Raw genomic sequence first — 16,733 nt, 5'->3', positions numbered from 1 at the left:
TCCGAGGAGACCTTACAGTGGCCTAGCAGTATCTTAAGGGGGCCTACAAGAAAGCTGGTGAGGGACTTTCTAGGGTGTCGGGTAATGGTAGGACTAGAGGGAATGGATTAAAACTAGAGATGGGATGATTCAGACTGGACGTTAGGAAGAAGTTCTTCACCATGAGGGCGGTGAGACAGTGGAACAGGTTGCCCAGAGAGGTGGTGGAAGCCCCATCCCTGGAGGTGTTCAAGGCCAGGCTGGATGGGGCTCTGAGCAACCTGATCTAATGGGAGGTGTCCCTGCCCATGGCAGGGGCTTGGAACTAGATGATCTTTAAGGTCCCTTCCAACCCTGACAATTCTATGATTTTAATTACGGCAACATTGTTAAACTTTATGTTAATATATTACTGTGTTTTATCCAATATCAAATATCAAGTCGGGTTGGTTTGCTCAAACTGTGTTAAAAACATACTTAAAACCAAACAAATGAACAAAACCAACAAAACAACAGCAAAAACATGCACCATCTGTGTTAGCTTCTAAGTTAGGCATCAAGAAAGAAATAATTTCATGCAAGCTTTTAATAGTACCGACCCTTGTCAATGATGGCTGATGACAAAATTAGATTCTGGTGTAGATGGAGCTTGTTCTTTGGTGAGATTGAGCACAGTTTCCTAGTTGAAAATTATTTTGAAGTATGTAGTTGTCAAATACCCTACCAGTGTAAAAATTGCTGGGCATGTAATGGCTAAAGGGTTCTATGTACATTCAGAGGAATTTTGATTTATATTTAATAAGAGTCTCCCAAATACTAGAAAGAGCAGTAAATGTTGTTGGTAAACTTCTTGGAGTTTCCTGACCTTGTAAGTACTTGACAGAAATGTAGGGTTGTTTTTATTTTTTTCTAAGACAACACAGAAGGAAAGAAAATTAGAATGTCCTAAATAATGCATTAGAATTGTGAAATCCACTAGCACCAACAAAATTCCAGTAGATGTAAAACATGGTTTTCACCTTACTTTCTAGTGCCAAGGTAAATGGTACATTTGGAAATTCTTTCTCTCCAAAAAAAACCAAAACCAAAAATGTGATGAATCCTATTAAATCTAATTATTCTTGGTAGCTTTCTGGGATGGGAAACAACTTAAAATAATGGAATTAAATCAGTAAGGCATGGAATAAATAAAGAAAATAACTTTGATGGCTGGAAGGGCAAGACTAGGATAACTCAAGTAATATAGAGCAGAAAAAGCTTCTTATCTGCAATCCAGTAGTTTAAGATTATTTCTCAATATCCAGGTGAAATTTAGAATATCCTCACCAGCTCTGGCAAAACTTGTTTTATTAAAATGTAACTCTAATATTGTACTTAATGGTTTTGATGTAAGCTTAAAAAATGTCATAGGAACAATTCTTATAGATCCTCTTCCTTACTACTTTTGTCACATCATTACACCCACAGAGGCAATTTAAAATAAGCGTATTTCTGTTGATGCTAGGATTTGACAAAAAGAGTAAGGAAGATGATCTAAAGCTGTTTCTGTGCAGGAAAGTTAAGAAAGAAACCCAAACCCAACTGTTTCTGGTATGACTTGGAGCATTCCCAAGGCTGCTCTGAATTTTTATGGTTTATGACATTTGCTGTTTGTTAATATCCCAAATGCAATTTATGTGACTTTGGTAGAGCTTTTCACAGCAGGATGGTACGATCATTGCGGAACTGCGCTGGAGAAGGACCTTCTTATTCAGGGAAGTCTTTCAGGGCAGGTCTCACTCCCCTCGTGCTCAGATGTGGTCTGACCAAACTGAGACAGGACAGAGACTCTGACATGCTTGTATCCAACCTACAACGTTCCAAAGTTGTATTGCCAAAACAAATATTACAGAAGCTACTAGACATTCCTTGATTTTACTGAGAGAACTACAAAACAGAAATAATAAGTAACACTTTTAGGAGGTTTTTTTTTTGTTTTTTTTTAATAAAAACAAGCGCTGCTAGGTGTATATACGCCAGGAACGTACCATTTTGCTCCTTAGTTTTGTGATGGGAAAGCTTTAACACAAATCTAGAAGCATCACTTTGAAGAAAATGGGATAAAACCAGATTTTTGGAGTCATATTTGTTTCCTTTTTTATTCCATGGTATGCTGACAGTCAGAGAAACAAGTCAATTAAAGGTTCACTAAATTATGCTAATATGTAGGGGAAAGCAATCGGCTCTTTTCCTTCCCGTAAAGTTCAGACAGCACTGGATGTTGGAAGTGGTGGGAGGGATTTATGGAGATTAAGCAGATGTGTACCTTGTGTAAATTATTAAAAGCTTTCTTACTTCGCTGTAAAATTAGCCATTCCATTTTTAAGCTGTTTTTGTAAGCCTCAAAACCAAAGGAAAAATCTGTAGTCCAAATCAGAACTTTTATAGAGGAATAAAAATGATGTAGAAAAAATAAATAATAAGGGAATAAAAGGTAGTGATAATAACTAGGCAAGTACACTGATCGGATGCCTTGGTCTGTCTTTAATCTAGAAGCTGATTATTAAAACAATATTTTAAAATTAATTTAATATTGTTTCTGTCTGAGTATTTGTAAAGTTGTGTGCCTGCTTTTGGTATTTATGCAGCCATCTAATATACCATTCCCGTTCCACGTGGAATCAGTAACAAAACTCCCATTTAGATTATTGGCTCCATATATAATTTCAAACACAGATGAGGAGACAATGACTCAGAAAGCTGTGAAGCTTTTATTGTTAGAAAAGGAACTGTTCCCTTGACATTTCACAGTGATGAGCTAACTGCAGCAAAGAGAATAATGTGAGTACACTTCAGGCTTCAAACAATCTTTCTACAGTTTATTTCTAAAATAACTGCTTCTCAAATTAAACACTTGTAATAACTTTGTTATCTGCAGATTTGGGAGCTCCTTTATAAAGCAGCTGATTTTTTGTTTGTTTGGATTTTCTAAGTGGTGGAGTTTTTTTGAGTAAGCTTTGGAAATCCTGTTCTTTAAAATTATATTTAAAGCACAGGATCATAGACTTATTTAGGTTGGAAAGGACCTCTATAAGTCATTTAGTGCACCTGCCTGCTTGAAGTAGGCGTTGTTACATCAGGTAGGTTGAGTAGGTTGCTGAGGCATGGGTCTGAACAAGTGTTTAGTATCTCCAGGGTGGAGATTGCACAAACTGTCTACGCAGCCTGTTCTGGTGCTTGATCACTTTGACCATCCTCATGATGAGAAAGATTTTCCTTGTCTCTGCATGGCATTTCTTGTGTCCCCACTTGTCTGTTGCCTTGCATTTCTGAGAATCATCTGGCTCTACCTCTTCTGTACCTTTCCGACAGGTAGTTGAAGACAACAAGCAGTAAGATCCTTCCTTTGCATTTTCTTCTTTAGGCTGAGTGAACCCAGTTGTCTCAGCCTCCACTTAGCCATCATGGGCTCCATTCCTCTAATCATCTTGATGGCCCTTCACTGGACTTCTCTAGCAATGAAATGTCTTTCTCTAACTGGGCAGCCAAAAACTGGATGTAATATGTCAGATGTGGTCTCTCAAGTACCAAATGGAGGGGAAGAAATCCAAATCCTGGTCAAATCCTTCACCAGGTTGCAATGCTTTTGCTGAAACCACCCAGGAGACTGGTGGTGGCTGTGGCAGCAGTGGCGCGCTGCTGGTTCATGGTCAGCTCGTCCACCAAAGACCCCCAAGGCCTTTTCTGCAAAGCTGCTCTTTGGCTAGCAGGTGCTCTGTACTGTACTGTTGTAACTGCATTATTCCATCCTATTGGCCAGACTTTGCCTTTGACTTTTCATGGGGTTCATGCCAACCCATTTCTCAAGTCTGTTGGGAATCTAAATAGTAGCCTTATGCTCCAGCATGTCAACTACTCCCCCAGTTTAGTATGATCTGCAAACTTGTTGAGGTTGCATTCCATCCCCTCATCCAGTACAATAAAATTGCATCATATTTTTGGTAATTTTATGGGGTGGAACATTGTCAAAGAAAGGTTTATATGACTACAAGAACAATTCTAAATGTATACAATCTTATTTTTGTTCTTACTTCAACTGGTATGGGTGAGGAATAACTCTAGAGAGATCAAAATAATTTTTTCACTGTAAAGTTGAGTAAAACAGGAGTCTGGTCTAGAGTTTTAAATATGGGTGATGGAACTAAGTGTTGCTGGAAGAATGTGCTCCCTTACTTGTAAACAAAGAGTGCCAGCTCCCAAAGCATGTTCTCCTCAGAAAACTCTCTGTCCAAAGAATGTCTTTGAATGTAACCAAATTCTGTTTTCTTATTGAATGAAGATAAAGTTTACCTGTGAATTAAATTTTTGTAGTTAAAGAATGGTCAAAAAAGCTAGTTAAGTATTTTTAGGACTGGAAGGAGTCACCCAAGCCATTTGAATGTATTTTCCAGTTGATTATTGTTTTTGACATTTACCGTATGGTGGTTATGATACCAATCTGCAAGAAGAACTTGGGCTTGGTGCTATGCTGACTTGAAGATCTTTGATGAAAAAGTCAACTTATGGTCCCTTAGATGGGAGGCTAAAAATCATCTCAATTTCAGATGTATAATTCCAGTTGTAAAAAATAAAATTGCTCAGTAACTCTGGTTTTCCTCCTATCATTTCCAGATTTAGCCTACCTGCCTCCTCCCCCCCCTTACCCCCATAAGCCATACTGAGGCTTATGAACTTACATTGCATTTGAACTACAAGCCTTAACAAAATATTCTATATTTAATTAATTTTAAAGTGGCTTATCTTTTGGAAGCTTTGAATTGCTTTTAAAAGACTTTAGCTTATGCTAGCTCTTTTTCTAACTTCTGTCTTGCATGATATTTGCACTGAATTGCTGTCATATATCAGAAGTATTTATCTCTTCAGAATGCCATGTAATTTCCTACAAACAGCTGCTTGCTTTAGCTATGCTATTTTTTCTGAAATTGAATATAATTTCAGTATTTTAATATAAGATTTGATTGAAATATTGACTATTCAGTTGACCATCATGCATTTCAAGAGCACAGATCCTCACCATACGACTATGATCACTCCTCTAAAGGTAATAACATCCCGAGTTTCTGTAAAACATGATGAAATTCAAATGCAAGTTGAAATAAAAATATCCCATCTGCAGTCCTGTATTGTGTATATGTATTGCCAGAAGAGGGAAATACGCCTAGGTCTTAGCAGTCCAGTTCTGGCCTTTTGCTACTTTGCCATGCATTTTCCTCTTCCTTCAAGGCTTAGATATATTTTTAATCTTTTTTTTTTTTCCTTTATAGAGCCAGTATAGTGCAGAAGCGCATAATTTATTTTCAAGATGAGGGTTCTCTCACCAAAAAAATTTGTGAACAAGGTAAGGTAAAGTAAAATATCTTTCTGAACCTCCTTGTCATGTTCTACATATTTCTCTTAACTTGTCATATCAAACTAAAATTTTGAGGCCTTGAACAGTTTCACCCAGGTTCAAAGGTACAAAGCCAACTGTATCCTGGGCTGCATCAAAAAAGCATGGCCAGCAGGTCGAGAGAGGTGATTCTGCCCCTCTACTCTACTCTCCTCTCTTGAGACCCCATCTGGGGTACTGCAACCAGCTCTGGGGGCCCCAACATAAGAAGGACACGGACCTGTTCTAACAAGTCCAGCGTAGGGCCACGAAGATGACCAGAGGGCTGGAGCACCTATGCTGTGAGGACAGGCTGAGAGAGTTGGGGTTGTTCAGCCTGGAGAAGAGAAGGCTCCAGGGAGACCTTATAGCCCCTTCCAGTACCTAAAGGGGCCTACAGGAAAGGTGGAGAGGGACTCCTTATGAGGGAGTGTAACGATAGGACGAGGCGTAACAGTTTGAAACTGAAAGAGGGAGGATTTAGATTAGATATTAGGAAGGAATTCTTTACCCTGAGGGTGGTGAGGCACTGGCACAGGTTGCCCAGAGAAGCTGTGGCTGCCCCATCCCTGGAAGTGTTCAAAGCCAGGCTGGATGGGGCTTTGAGCAGCCTGGTCTAGTGGGAGGTGTCCCTGCCCATGGCACAGCAGGGGGGTTGGAACTAGATGATTTTTAAGGTCCCTTCCAACCCAAACCATTGTATGCTTCTATGAAATTTTGGATATTCAGTTATGTTCTTCCTTATCACATACACTCTTCCTTATACAACCTTCCTTGCCTTCCCCTAAATGTGATACTTGCAACTTTTTAGCTGGTCTTCATGTGAAACCCTTTTGTCTCCAGGCCCCTTAGTTTATTGAATCCTGGGCTATTTAATCCTCTCCTAAACCTAAGAGTTGCAGTTGGTTATTGAATCCCACTGGAGAATTTAGATGCTTTGTCTGTCCAGAAGTTTCAGGCCTGTTGTGTTTTGAGATCAGCTGAGATTTTGTCCATATCAGATAAGAACCAGAAACAAACTGGTTTTGAATCTGAAGACGACTGAAATAGTAGTGCCTTCTTATTTAAAAATGTAGATTTAAATCATTACACCCACTTATAAATATGATGCAGGTATTTCAGGGTTCTAGTTTAGTCTAGTGTAGCCCAGCTTAAAAATAAACAAAAAAAATAATGTGTTTAACTCAGATTTATTTATAGCAGTACTTACTATGGCAATTTTGCTGTCATCTGTTGATTTTGAGTTGTAACCATTTTCGATGGATATTCTGCTGCTTTTTCAGACTCGGCCTCAGAAGGTGTGACTGACAAACCGATTTTAGATTGTTGTGCCTGTGGAACTGCCAAATACAGGCTAACTTTTTATGGAAACTGGTCAGAAAAAACACATCCCAAAGATTTTCCACGTGAGTATCATTCTTTATACTATCGTTGTACCATATAGGGACTGCGAAGAGGGTTGGAGCTTGTTGTATGACGTAACATTACTTATTTACAGCTCAGCGGTGTAAATTATGACATACATGGAATACTGCTAATGTTCAGTATTGAAAATCCATGGATCTTTCTGTGAATGCTATACATTACAAATTTGTTGATTTGCCTGACATTTTGAACAGAAGTGTTTGTAAGATCATATTTTTAAAATTTCTTTGTGATTTCTTTTTTTAATTTTTTCTTTTTTTTTTTTTTTAGTGAAAGCTTAGACTGGCTTATAAAGTACAGCTAGGAAATGAGATTTTAAGAAAAAGGCAACAAAGGATGGGCAGCGCACTAACATTTTGATTTTACAACCATGCCGTTCTAGGCAGTATATTTTCCTTCAAATTCTTTTGAAAGATCCCAGTTAGTTTTGGTGAGCACTGCATCTTACTGCCTGAAGATGTTAATTAGATATATAGACCTTAGAATATTGTATCTTTTTTGTCTTTGTTGGTTGAATAAACAGATAAAATACATGTTCTGAGCTTTGCCTGTCTGGGTTTTTAAAGTTTCTGAACTACAGAATCAGAGTGCTTCTTGCAATAACCCAAGCAACTGTAAAAAGCTGAAGTTACAAAAACACGTGTATTATGCATTTGTTCTTTCATTACTGCCTCCGCAGTCTGTGTCAATAAAGGCTAGGAAATGATTTGGGAACGTGAGTCACATTTACTGGTCTTTAAACTTTGTTATGCTTTCTGCGGCTGATGTTTTATATATAGACTTTATACGTCGATTTTTAAAATTATTATTATTATTGTCACAATGTCGGAATATCGTCATATAACTCAAATATGGTTTGTGTGTCCATCAGCTCATAGTTTGAACAGCCTAAGCAATATTGCTTGTCTTGAGTCTCTCATACATTTTCAGTTGAATGTAGCATTGTTCAGATGTCGTTTGTCAGCGTAATACATGGGAGATAAAATGAGCCAAACCCAGTAACTGCAGGAATGCTCTTATAGGCTATTGGATGATTTATATATCTGCCGAGTGTGACGCTTTATATGCATTATTTGTGTGGATTCAGCTGGTGGTTAGAAATAGGGCATGAGGAAATGATTGAAAACTATGAAATTACTGTGACTTCATGATGTAATACTGGGGATAAACGGCCTTTTCTTTTAAAGCCAAGTCAGTGAACACATGAAGAGTATGGGCGCACGACTGAAAATGAGCAAGTTGCGATAGTTTGCCACAATATAGCGGACTCTGTAGGCTGCTATCTCTCCCCAGTTACAAAGCGGTGAATTATGTGAATGTTTCACTTAAAAAAATGGAAAAGTGAAAAGATAACCATACAATACTAGCATGGTTAAGCCCAGAAATAACAATGGATAAGATTTTACATTGAAACTTCTTAAAGTTGAGAAGATCTCATCCAGATGTAGTGATGTTAAAAATGAAAGCTAGTCATTGACATTATTCCTTAAAGTGTTGCACTTGTGCAGTAATTACATTAAAATAAAATGCTGTTTATGATGGACTGTGGTGAATCACTAATCATTTGCCAAGCCATCACAGAAAAAATACTCTTATACCATCAGTATGGCTGAAATAGAAAGCAGACCATAAAACTTATATTTTGCATTTTTTCTTTAATTTATCTTCTGATTTGCTTTAAAAATCCCGAAATAATATGTACTCTGTTGCTTAGCTTTTCTCCAAAGAACTACTTTTGCCAAATAAAGTATTTTCTTTTGCTATTACACAGAAATGTTTCTGGAAGTTACAGTGCAAAACTTTTAATCCTGCGGAACTATTTTGAGGCTTTCGCAGATTCCATGGATTATGAATAATTTTACATTTATTATACCAGTGCACTTAAAATACGTCTGTTCCGTTAAATTTAAAAATGTATCGTCTGTTTAGGAGTTATCAGGTGTGCCTACTGTATAAAGCATTGCTTAGAGTGAAACCGCTGCAGCACATTGGTGTTGTGAGCGTGCCCACTGTAGAGTGAATGGAGAGAGGTGTACCACGGCTGTAGAAAGCCTTCAAAAACTAATTCTTAAAACAATGTTGCTTTCATGGATCTCAGACAGACTGAAAAAAAAAAATAATAAAAAAAATTTAACTGATTTGCAAACCAGGGCTTAAAAAAAGTGAGCATGCTTTTCAGGTAATTTTCGCAAGTTATCACAACTCCTGATAATAGGGCTACTGGAGGCTGAGTGTTTCATTTGTTATTAAATCTGGCACGAGGGGAACTATTAAATTTCTTATCACATTTTGCCAGTCAGAAAGATTTGTGCTTACTATGCCCTGTGGCTTAAAAGCATCTGTTGTGTCTGTGTATCACCCGTATATGAGAACAGAATTATATAGGCCCTCCATTGTGATTTGATATGGCACATATGCGAAATATGTCAGAGGATACATTCTCGTGTTGTGATGACGCTTGGTCTTTATGCAAAAATACATGTATAAGTGAATAAATTGAGAAACTACTCATACAAAAGAAGGGAAATAACACCATTGGAAAGCTGTCAGTATTCTGTTTGCCGTCGTAAGTATTGGATAGTGACATTGGACTGGTGATGCAAACTAGTTCTGGCCTTGTACTGCTCAGAGTATTTCACGTAGAGAAGTTTCTTTGACGTTTAGAGGAAAAGGCTTAAGAAACTGCACGGAGTTGTATCTTCGTTCTCATCAAGATTGTGATGTTCAAGGTGAGGAGTGAAACATTTGCAAATGTTGCACACGTTTTGTAAAAGGTTTGGGGTAGATGCAGTATACTTCGAACGGCTCATTTGGGCAAGTAGGTGGGCCAGCTGCTTTCTCTGCAGAGCCAGTATCTTTAGGAAGTGGTGTTTAGTGGAAAAGGCTGGGCTCTGCTTGCAAAGACATCAGAGGTTCTTCGTCTGTTTAGGGTAGGGAGTGTGAGAAGCTTTGGAGCACATGGAACAATTGATTAACCATTTTACTAAAGACTTAAAGGCACTCTGGTTCCTCTCTGTAGTGATACGCTTTTCTTTTGTAGGGACTACGTGGAACTTTCTCTTTCAATGAGTTTCAGCGTCACTTACTGTGTTTCAGGGAAAGCTGCCCTCTCTGACTCGTGACATAGTTAGACCTGTGTGCTAGGAAGAAAGAATGGGCAAAACTGGCGGTCCCATTGCTGGAGCTGAATGACAGTATCCCTGTGGTTTGACAAGGTGCCAGTGTATATTTAAGGAACAGTTACTAGACCTAAAATCAAGAAGCCGTCTTCGGACGCTGTAGTCTCTTCAGCTGTTACCTGGGTGGGGAGGAGGTTTAGTTTTGGTTTTTCTCCATTTGGGCTCAAGTAGTATTTAGCTTTAATGGACTCTGAAAACATCAAGCCTTCAGAGCTCAGCGGGTGTATTTTGGTCCAAGTTTAGCACTAGGGAAACTAGGGAGGCTTTTTCTTCTGTGCTGCTAGGCCGTCTCCCTCATCTGTCTGTTCTGCTTGCTACACTTTTCTAGCTTTTTACCCCTACCATTGGAGTTCATTTTTTATTTCTAATCTGTTTTCCTGTGATTAGGTCGCTGCATCTGACTTTATCCATTCAATTCTCTGCGCTGTCTTCTTCAATTTTGTTGTCCCACCTTTCACATCTTAAATTTGCGTTCCGTTTGTTTACTTCATTATTCATTTTTCATTCATTCTAGTTTTCAGCTGGTTCTACTGCTGCTCTCTACCTTTTGCATTGCTAAGAAAAATGTTAAATATTGTCTCATTCCATCATTCTGTCTCCCTCATCTCTTACAGTCTTTGCACTGTTACAAGACTGTCTGCTTATGTGAGCAGTTAATTTTCTCATCCCTTTCCTTTAAGCCCATAACTTTGCAGAGTGTTATTTGACACTTTAGTGAATTCATTTTTATTTCCAGTACTGTGGGACTTCTGTGACTCCTTATTTTTGCTCAATTCTCTTTTCAATTTTATCCAGACTTCTCTAACATTTCTTCGTTAAACTTTTGCATTTTTTTTTTTCTTGTTCCATTCAGCAAGACGAGAAACAGGAATCCTTTTGCCTAGCTCTACAACTCTTAGACTGTAAGAAAATTGAGCAAGCAAACCCAGTGAATATAGAAGCACCAAAATTCACTTCTTCGCTCCCTTACTAAATTAAAGGGAACCCCTGCTAATGGTTGGGGTGCGGGTGGGGGAAGGAGACATGGTACATGTAAAATTTAAGTATGCAGAAGCGAAAAACCAGCTATGTCAGTGCCAATAAAAGCAGTTCTTTACCAGTATTTCAGAAGTTTCCTGGACACCATTTGCCCATAGAGAGCAAATGTTTCACCTCTGTTTCAGCGGGAAGCTGCTAGTGGAGGCTTCTGGCTGTGAGCCCTTCATAGTTCTGTGCCTGATAATGTTTGGGCACAAAGCTATAAATGAAAATCCGTAACATTTAATGATAGTGTAATCACGCTTATATCTACCTTTTTTGCTGGTAGTCTGCTGTCACCACTCAAATACAGACCTAGTGGACTGTTAGAAACCAGTATCTCTCAGTAAAGGAATTTAATTGCAGTTTAATCTTTGTGTGACCACTGAAGTCTCCCCTTGCAGGTTTCATCCTCAAAAATATTTTACATGGAAACCTAAAATTAAAATATTCTTAAACTTCCCAAAGAAGTGAAGTCTTTGGTGAAGAAAAAGTATACTAAGCCTATCTGTTTGGGGAGACTGCTTGATTAGCTGAAAAACAATCTTTCACACCATTTCTGCCAGTGTTGTGATATCCAATAATTTCTGACCCTTCATGGTATATTTCTGTAGTTCACTGGCTTTTTCTTATAACTGTTAAGATATGGTGTAATGATGTCAGTGAGAACTGACAGCGTGCAACACCTGCAAAAGCTTGGTACTGGTGAATACCGTGCACTTGAAACCTTTCACTTTAATAAAAAATGAGGAATTATGCTTTGAGGCTGTCTTGATGGTTGATGTTGTTGTTTGGTGTTTTTTTTTTCCCCCTGAAAGGACGCACCAACCACTGGTCTGCGATCATCGGTAGTTCTCACTCGAAGAACTACATCCTTTGGGAGTATGGAGGATATGCAAGTGAAGGTGTCAAACAAGTCGCAGAGTTGGGGTCCCCAGTAAAGATGGAAGAAGAAATTCGACAGCAAGTAGGTGTAATTCAGTGCATACTTTAAAAAAAGCATCCTACCTCAGCCTGGGACTGATTTGTCATTGACAATGTCTGTGAATGTCATTTTGCTGGCTAATTTTCAATTAAACAGATTAGGAGATCCGCTTATCTTTCTAGGCTCATTCTTGCCCTGGCAAAACTTTTTGTCTGTGAAAGGACAAGTTAGTTGCAGTATTCTGAACTTAGGAAATCTATGTGTCATGCAAGGCATGAATCAGAGATAGAAAAGTAAAATTCGTATCTCCAGGCTTAATCGCGAAGACAGAGTTTGTTAAAAGAATACCATGAAGACAGCAAGTAGTACGCCTTATTCCTTTTTGAAGTCATGATTTTTAGTTTACAGTATATTGTAGTTTGGGGTTGGGGTTTTTTTTCTGGTAAGCACCATATTTGCAATTTTCTGCAGATTCATTCGAGTTAGAAATGCTCTTACAGGGGAGTGAGGTGATTTTTGTTGCTGAGCAGGAAAGCTTTACACAACTGCACTAATAAAATTCCATGAATGAGGATTATGGTTTAAGGGCAAAAGAGCCTTTACAGTGTATCATCATACAGGGGATAGATGCAGCTGAACGGAAATCAATCTTTTAAATAGTTTATAGATGATTTTCATTTTGTTACATCAAGTAACAAGCAACCAAATAAAATATACCAGGACACGATGATTATTATTAGGACATCTACCTCCACAAAATTTAAGGACTCACTGGAAACTGAACTCAGTTATGAGACAGCAAGAATGTCCATATTATAACATAGAACAGAGCTATACATACAGTTCAGTAAGAAAACTTAAAGGCAGAAAAGTTAACGACAGATCTGGTTTACGGGAGTCTCTGTCTGATTCCGCCGTCCTGACTTTCTCCCCGGATTGATAAAGTGATACAGGTGAGGAGGAGGCCTAGTCCGAGGCGGAATAGTCGGATTGAATTGCAGGGACACACCGCAGGCATCAGCAAAATGGGAGCCAAAAGGCTTGTTTCGGCATTTCATGTGCCTGCTTTGCTGTGCCAGCCTTTAGCATGCCGTGAGAGGGGTGACTTAATATTTAATTGATAAGCAATATTTGTAATGTATTCCTGGGACACTTTCTGCTTCTGCCAAATGTGCTGAGACTTAAAGATTTCAAAACAGCTGGAATTTTATAGAATTACTTGTGTTTCAGTCATTCAGTGCCTGTTCTTTTCCTAAGGTTTGAATTTTAACAAAAAAAAAATCAAACTAAATATTGTGAAAATGGAAAACAGTACTTTACGCTTCAGTAATGAGCAAAAATGTCTTTCCCTATTAATCATTACTCGTATCACAAGCATGCTTTCCTTAATGGTTTGCTTTTCAGAGAAAATAAACTATTCCTTAATTTTTGAACATATGTAAGAAACCCTCTATACCCACAATCATTTTCGCTACATTTGTGTGGATATTTCCTATATTTGATACGTCTGAATATGAAGTCAGCAAAACTAAAAGCAGTATTTAAGATGATGTTGTTGATTAATCGTATTTGGTTTTGTTAACTGCTGTGTGTTAAAGAGACAGTATTTCGAGGCCTCCTAGATAACACTTAGGTTATATATAGAATTATATAGAGATGTACAAAAAAAGATTCAATTATATTTATACAGACAGTGTAGAACCACCTCAAAGACTGTTTTGCCCACAAGAAAACTTGTATAGCAAAAGGCTTTACATACTGAATTTCATTTGCTGTTTTGTGATGTTGAAGTGTATATAGTCACGGTACAAGAACAGCTGGTGGGTTTGACAAAAAACTCGCAAACCCAAGAAAAATAGAATAAAACCAGCTTATAATTTAATATTTTAAATGGATATGTACGGAATAAGAAAGGGAAAACCAGGATGAATATTGGGGGAAATGTGATGGTGGGTATGTTACTCTTTTTATCCTATAATAAACCTTTGCCATACCTGGGAATAGAAAGTAGGCCTTGATCCTGGAGAACTTGCCTTTGCATCTTTACTGAAAAGTAGCTAGTTTTATCCTAGTAATACTATATAAACCCAGATAGATTAAAATTATAACAGACTATTCCATATACCACATATAATTCATCATTTTTGCTGCTTACTTGGGAAATCAAGTTTTTCGTGAGTAGTCCACATGAAATAAAGAAAATCAGCTTAATTAGTATCTTTGTACTAAAAAAGAGAGAATTTCTTTACACAGTCTTCACAAATACTTTATAAATAAGGGTCTGGGGCATCTGAATTGTAACTACACAAAGATGAGGTCTGGTCCGGAGGCAGCGAGGGCATGGGGAGAGCAGGGATGGGGCACAAGCAGAGGTGCACTTGTGAAAGGTCGTACCAAGCACTGGTGGAAGAGGCAGTGAATTTGAAGGGAATATGGAAAAGAGTGAAAAACATGACTCTCTGCTTTCCAAATTCTGTGTTCTTTGTCATTATGTGCCATGTATTTGCAAACAGGAGATGCATTTATACTCTGGATTCAAATCAGAGGTGATTGTGACTTTTGGAGTACATAAAATAGCCAACTGGCTACAATATCAGGAGCTGCTGAAATCGCACGTGAAATTAATGAATGTCACATTTCATTTCAACATCAGGCCTGTCTGATTGCATCAAACCTGCCATAATTCCCCTCGTTCTCCTGGTTCAGTCTAATCCGAGCAATGAACGGGTGTTATAACTGGATATTACCTAGAACAAGGCAGCGTATCAACAAATGCCATAACATTTCCATTGAGTTTAATTGACTTTTTGTTTCTTTGCATTAAACTTGAGTTTAAGCTGCGCTTATATTTTTGAGAGGTAGTGAGGTAAAGTTCTACAACGAAGACAGCAGAGCTAGTGTTGCCAGGAGCTAATTTGCCAATATTTCATTCGGGCTTTTAGTTTTTGGTTTTTTTTATTGCACGTTCTCCCTTGAAATATCAATTACAATCTGGTAGCATTGTTTCCTTCCCCACGCCTCGCAATGTACCACAGGATCCATGTCCCTCTTTGCCATTTCTTATTCTGCCTTTATTTCCCCTATCTGTCGCTCCCCCAGCCTGCTGTTGTGGGGGTGGTGGGAGGATGCAATTCATTAAAATCACTCTCCCGAGTGGCTTTTGAGCTTTCTGAAAACACAAGAGAGGCAATTCCTGTGCTTATTTCTGGTGCCTAGAGCCAGACCTCTGTGCAGCCGTAGCCCCAGCAGGTAACGCGCTTCTTTCATGGGCAGACTTGGGTTTGGAAATCTGCTGTGTGTCTGCTGTGTTTTGTGTGCAGTTTCTTAGGTCGATACATAGACACGTATTTATGTAACCAGCATCTGGGTCATTGACATTATTTAAGGTTTTATTAAGAAAAGAAAAAAAAATTAATGATTTTTATGAATTATCACTAAAAATTTACCATCCGTGTATGAGACAAAGAAAAAAAAGGCTTTCTTTAAACAGAGCTTTGTTAAGAAGTGTCCTAACAATTATGTGTCATTAACTAAAGATTCTCAAGCGTGAACATTTCTGCTCCCCGTTTGACAGACTGCTGAATCATCATCAGCTTTTCTTCTTGACTGAGCACCTTCCAATGCTCTGATTTGTGTTGTTACTGTAAAGAGCCTGTGTGATATTTTTGCATGGATGGTCCTGGGTACTGTAAACTTGCTTTGTAGTTTGTTTATCTGGAAGAACTTAAAGGAACTAATCAGCCTTTTTGTTAAACTTTTCCTGGCAGCCTGGAAGGAAAGCCACGGCACATAAGAGTTTTAGTAAAACAATCTGTCAAGTGGTTGATGTGTACAATAGGATAATTCATGCGTTATACTTCAGGGGTTATAAATGAACAAACAGAGGATGGAAAAGGAATTATGTGAGCAGAAGAATGTTCACTGACCTCACGTATTTCTGAAATATATTCACTCTTTCACTTTGTTTTCAGAAATTCTGATTCGTACAGAACCTATTATTTGATAAACTGCCTGGACAGAAACAAATACAGAATTCGAAAGGTGAATTCTGCATTCGTATTGAGATACTCTGTTTAAACAAACGAATGAGATGGTTAAAACGTGAATCAAAAAGAATAAAGTGTAATGCTAAGCGTCATATCCTAGGCAGATGAAACAAGATTAAAATAGAGACATAGTCATTCCTCTTTGATTTAAATGTCTCACACCTTAAGGTAACTCATTTGGTTTTGCTTAATTATTTGAAGATAAATACCAGGTAATTTTTTTTTTTTTTTTAAACCGAGATAAGTAATATTCTGTACCTTGGCGCTATTGCCAGGAAATGCAGTTTGTACTCTCTGCTTATTCCCTATAGACACATAGATGACATTCTTACAGGTTTGGTTTAATGCGCTCTGAAATGTCAGTAAGTGGAATGACTTCTTCCATTGCCTTCAGTGGCCTCGATTAGAGCTGCCTATGCCTGCAGACCTTGAGAAGAGCAAGTTCTGCTTTCCAGTAAGATGCTTGTAAATTTTTTGACACATGGTAATTAACGTGAAGACAATTTCTTAATTGAAGATGAAACCTGAAATACCCGAAACTTTCTACAGATTAGAATAGGTCATTGTTAAGACTCTATCCAAACATTTATCTTTAGAAAATAGTTCTGGTTTGGATGTTTTTAAATATATCCATGTAATACAAAAGAAAAGGGAGTCAGCATTAAAGTCATGTCATTGTTGGATTGATCCTGATTGATTGATTTTTTTTTTTTTCTTTTGAAGAAATGTAATTTCAGTATTTCAGTTGAATAGTT

The 16,733-nt window shown here is 38.0% G+C and overlaps 1 protein-coding gene across 2 annotated transcripts in view; it reads left to right on the top strand.

The window, feature by feature from the left end:
* The window catches only part of SPON1 (spondin 1), a 238,295-nt gene that overhangs the window by 94,053 nt on the left and 127,509 nt on the right, over positions 1 to 16,733 (top strand). For both annotated transcript variants that reach the window (XM_074586174.1, XM_074586173.1), the window contains 3 exons: positions 5,283 to 5,356; positions 6,670 to 6,792; positions 11,826 to 11,974. In XM_074586174.1, the coding sequence (XP_074442275.1) occupies positions 5,283 to 5,356; positions 6,670 to 6,792; positions 11,826 to 11,974 (346 nt within the window). The remainder of the gene's footprint in view (positions 1 to 5,282; positions 5,357 to 6,669; positions 6,793 to 11,825; positions 11,975 to 16,733) is intronic.

The sequence above is a fragment of the Larus michahellis genome, chromosome 4 (genome assembly GCF_964199755.1).
Source record: "Larus michahellis chromosome 4, bLarMic1.1, whole genome shotgun sequence".
NCBI lineage: Eukaryota > Metazoa > Chordata > Aves > Charadriiformes > Laridae > Larus > Larus michahellis.
Note: the sequence above shows the minus strand (reverse complement) of the source record. Positions and strands in the feature narration are given on the sequence as shown.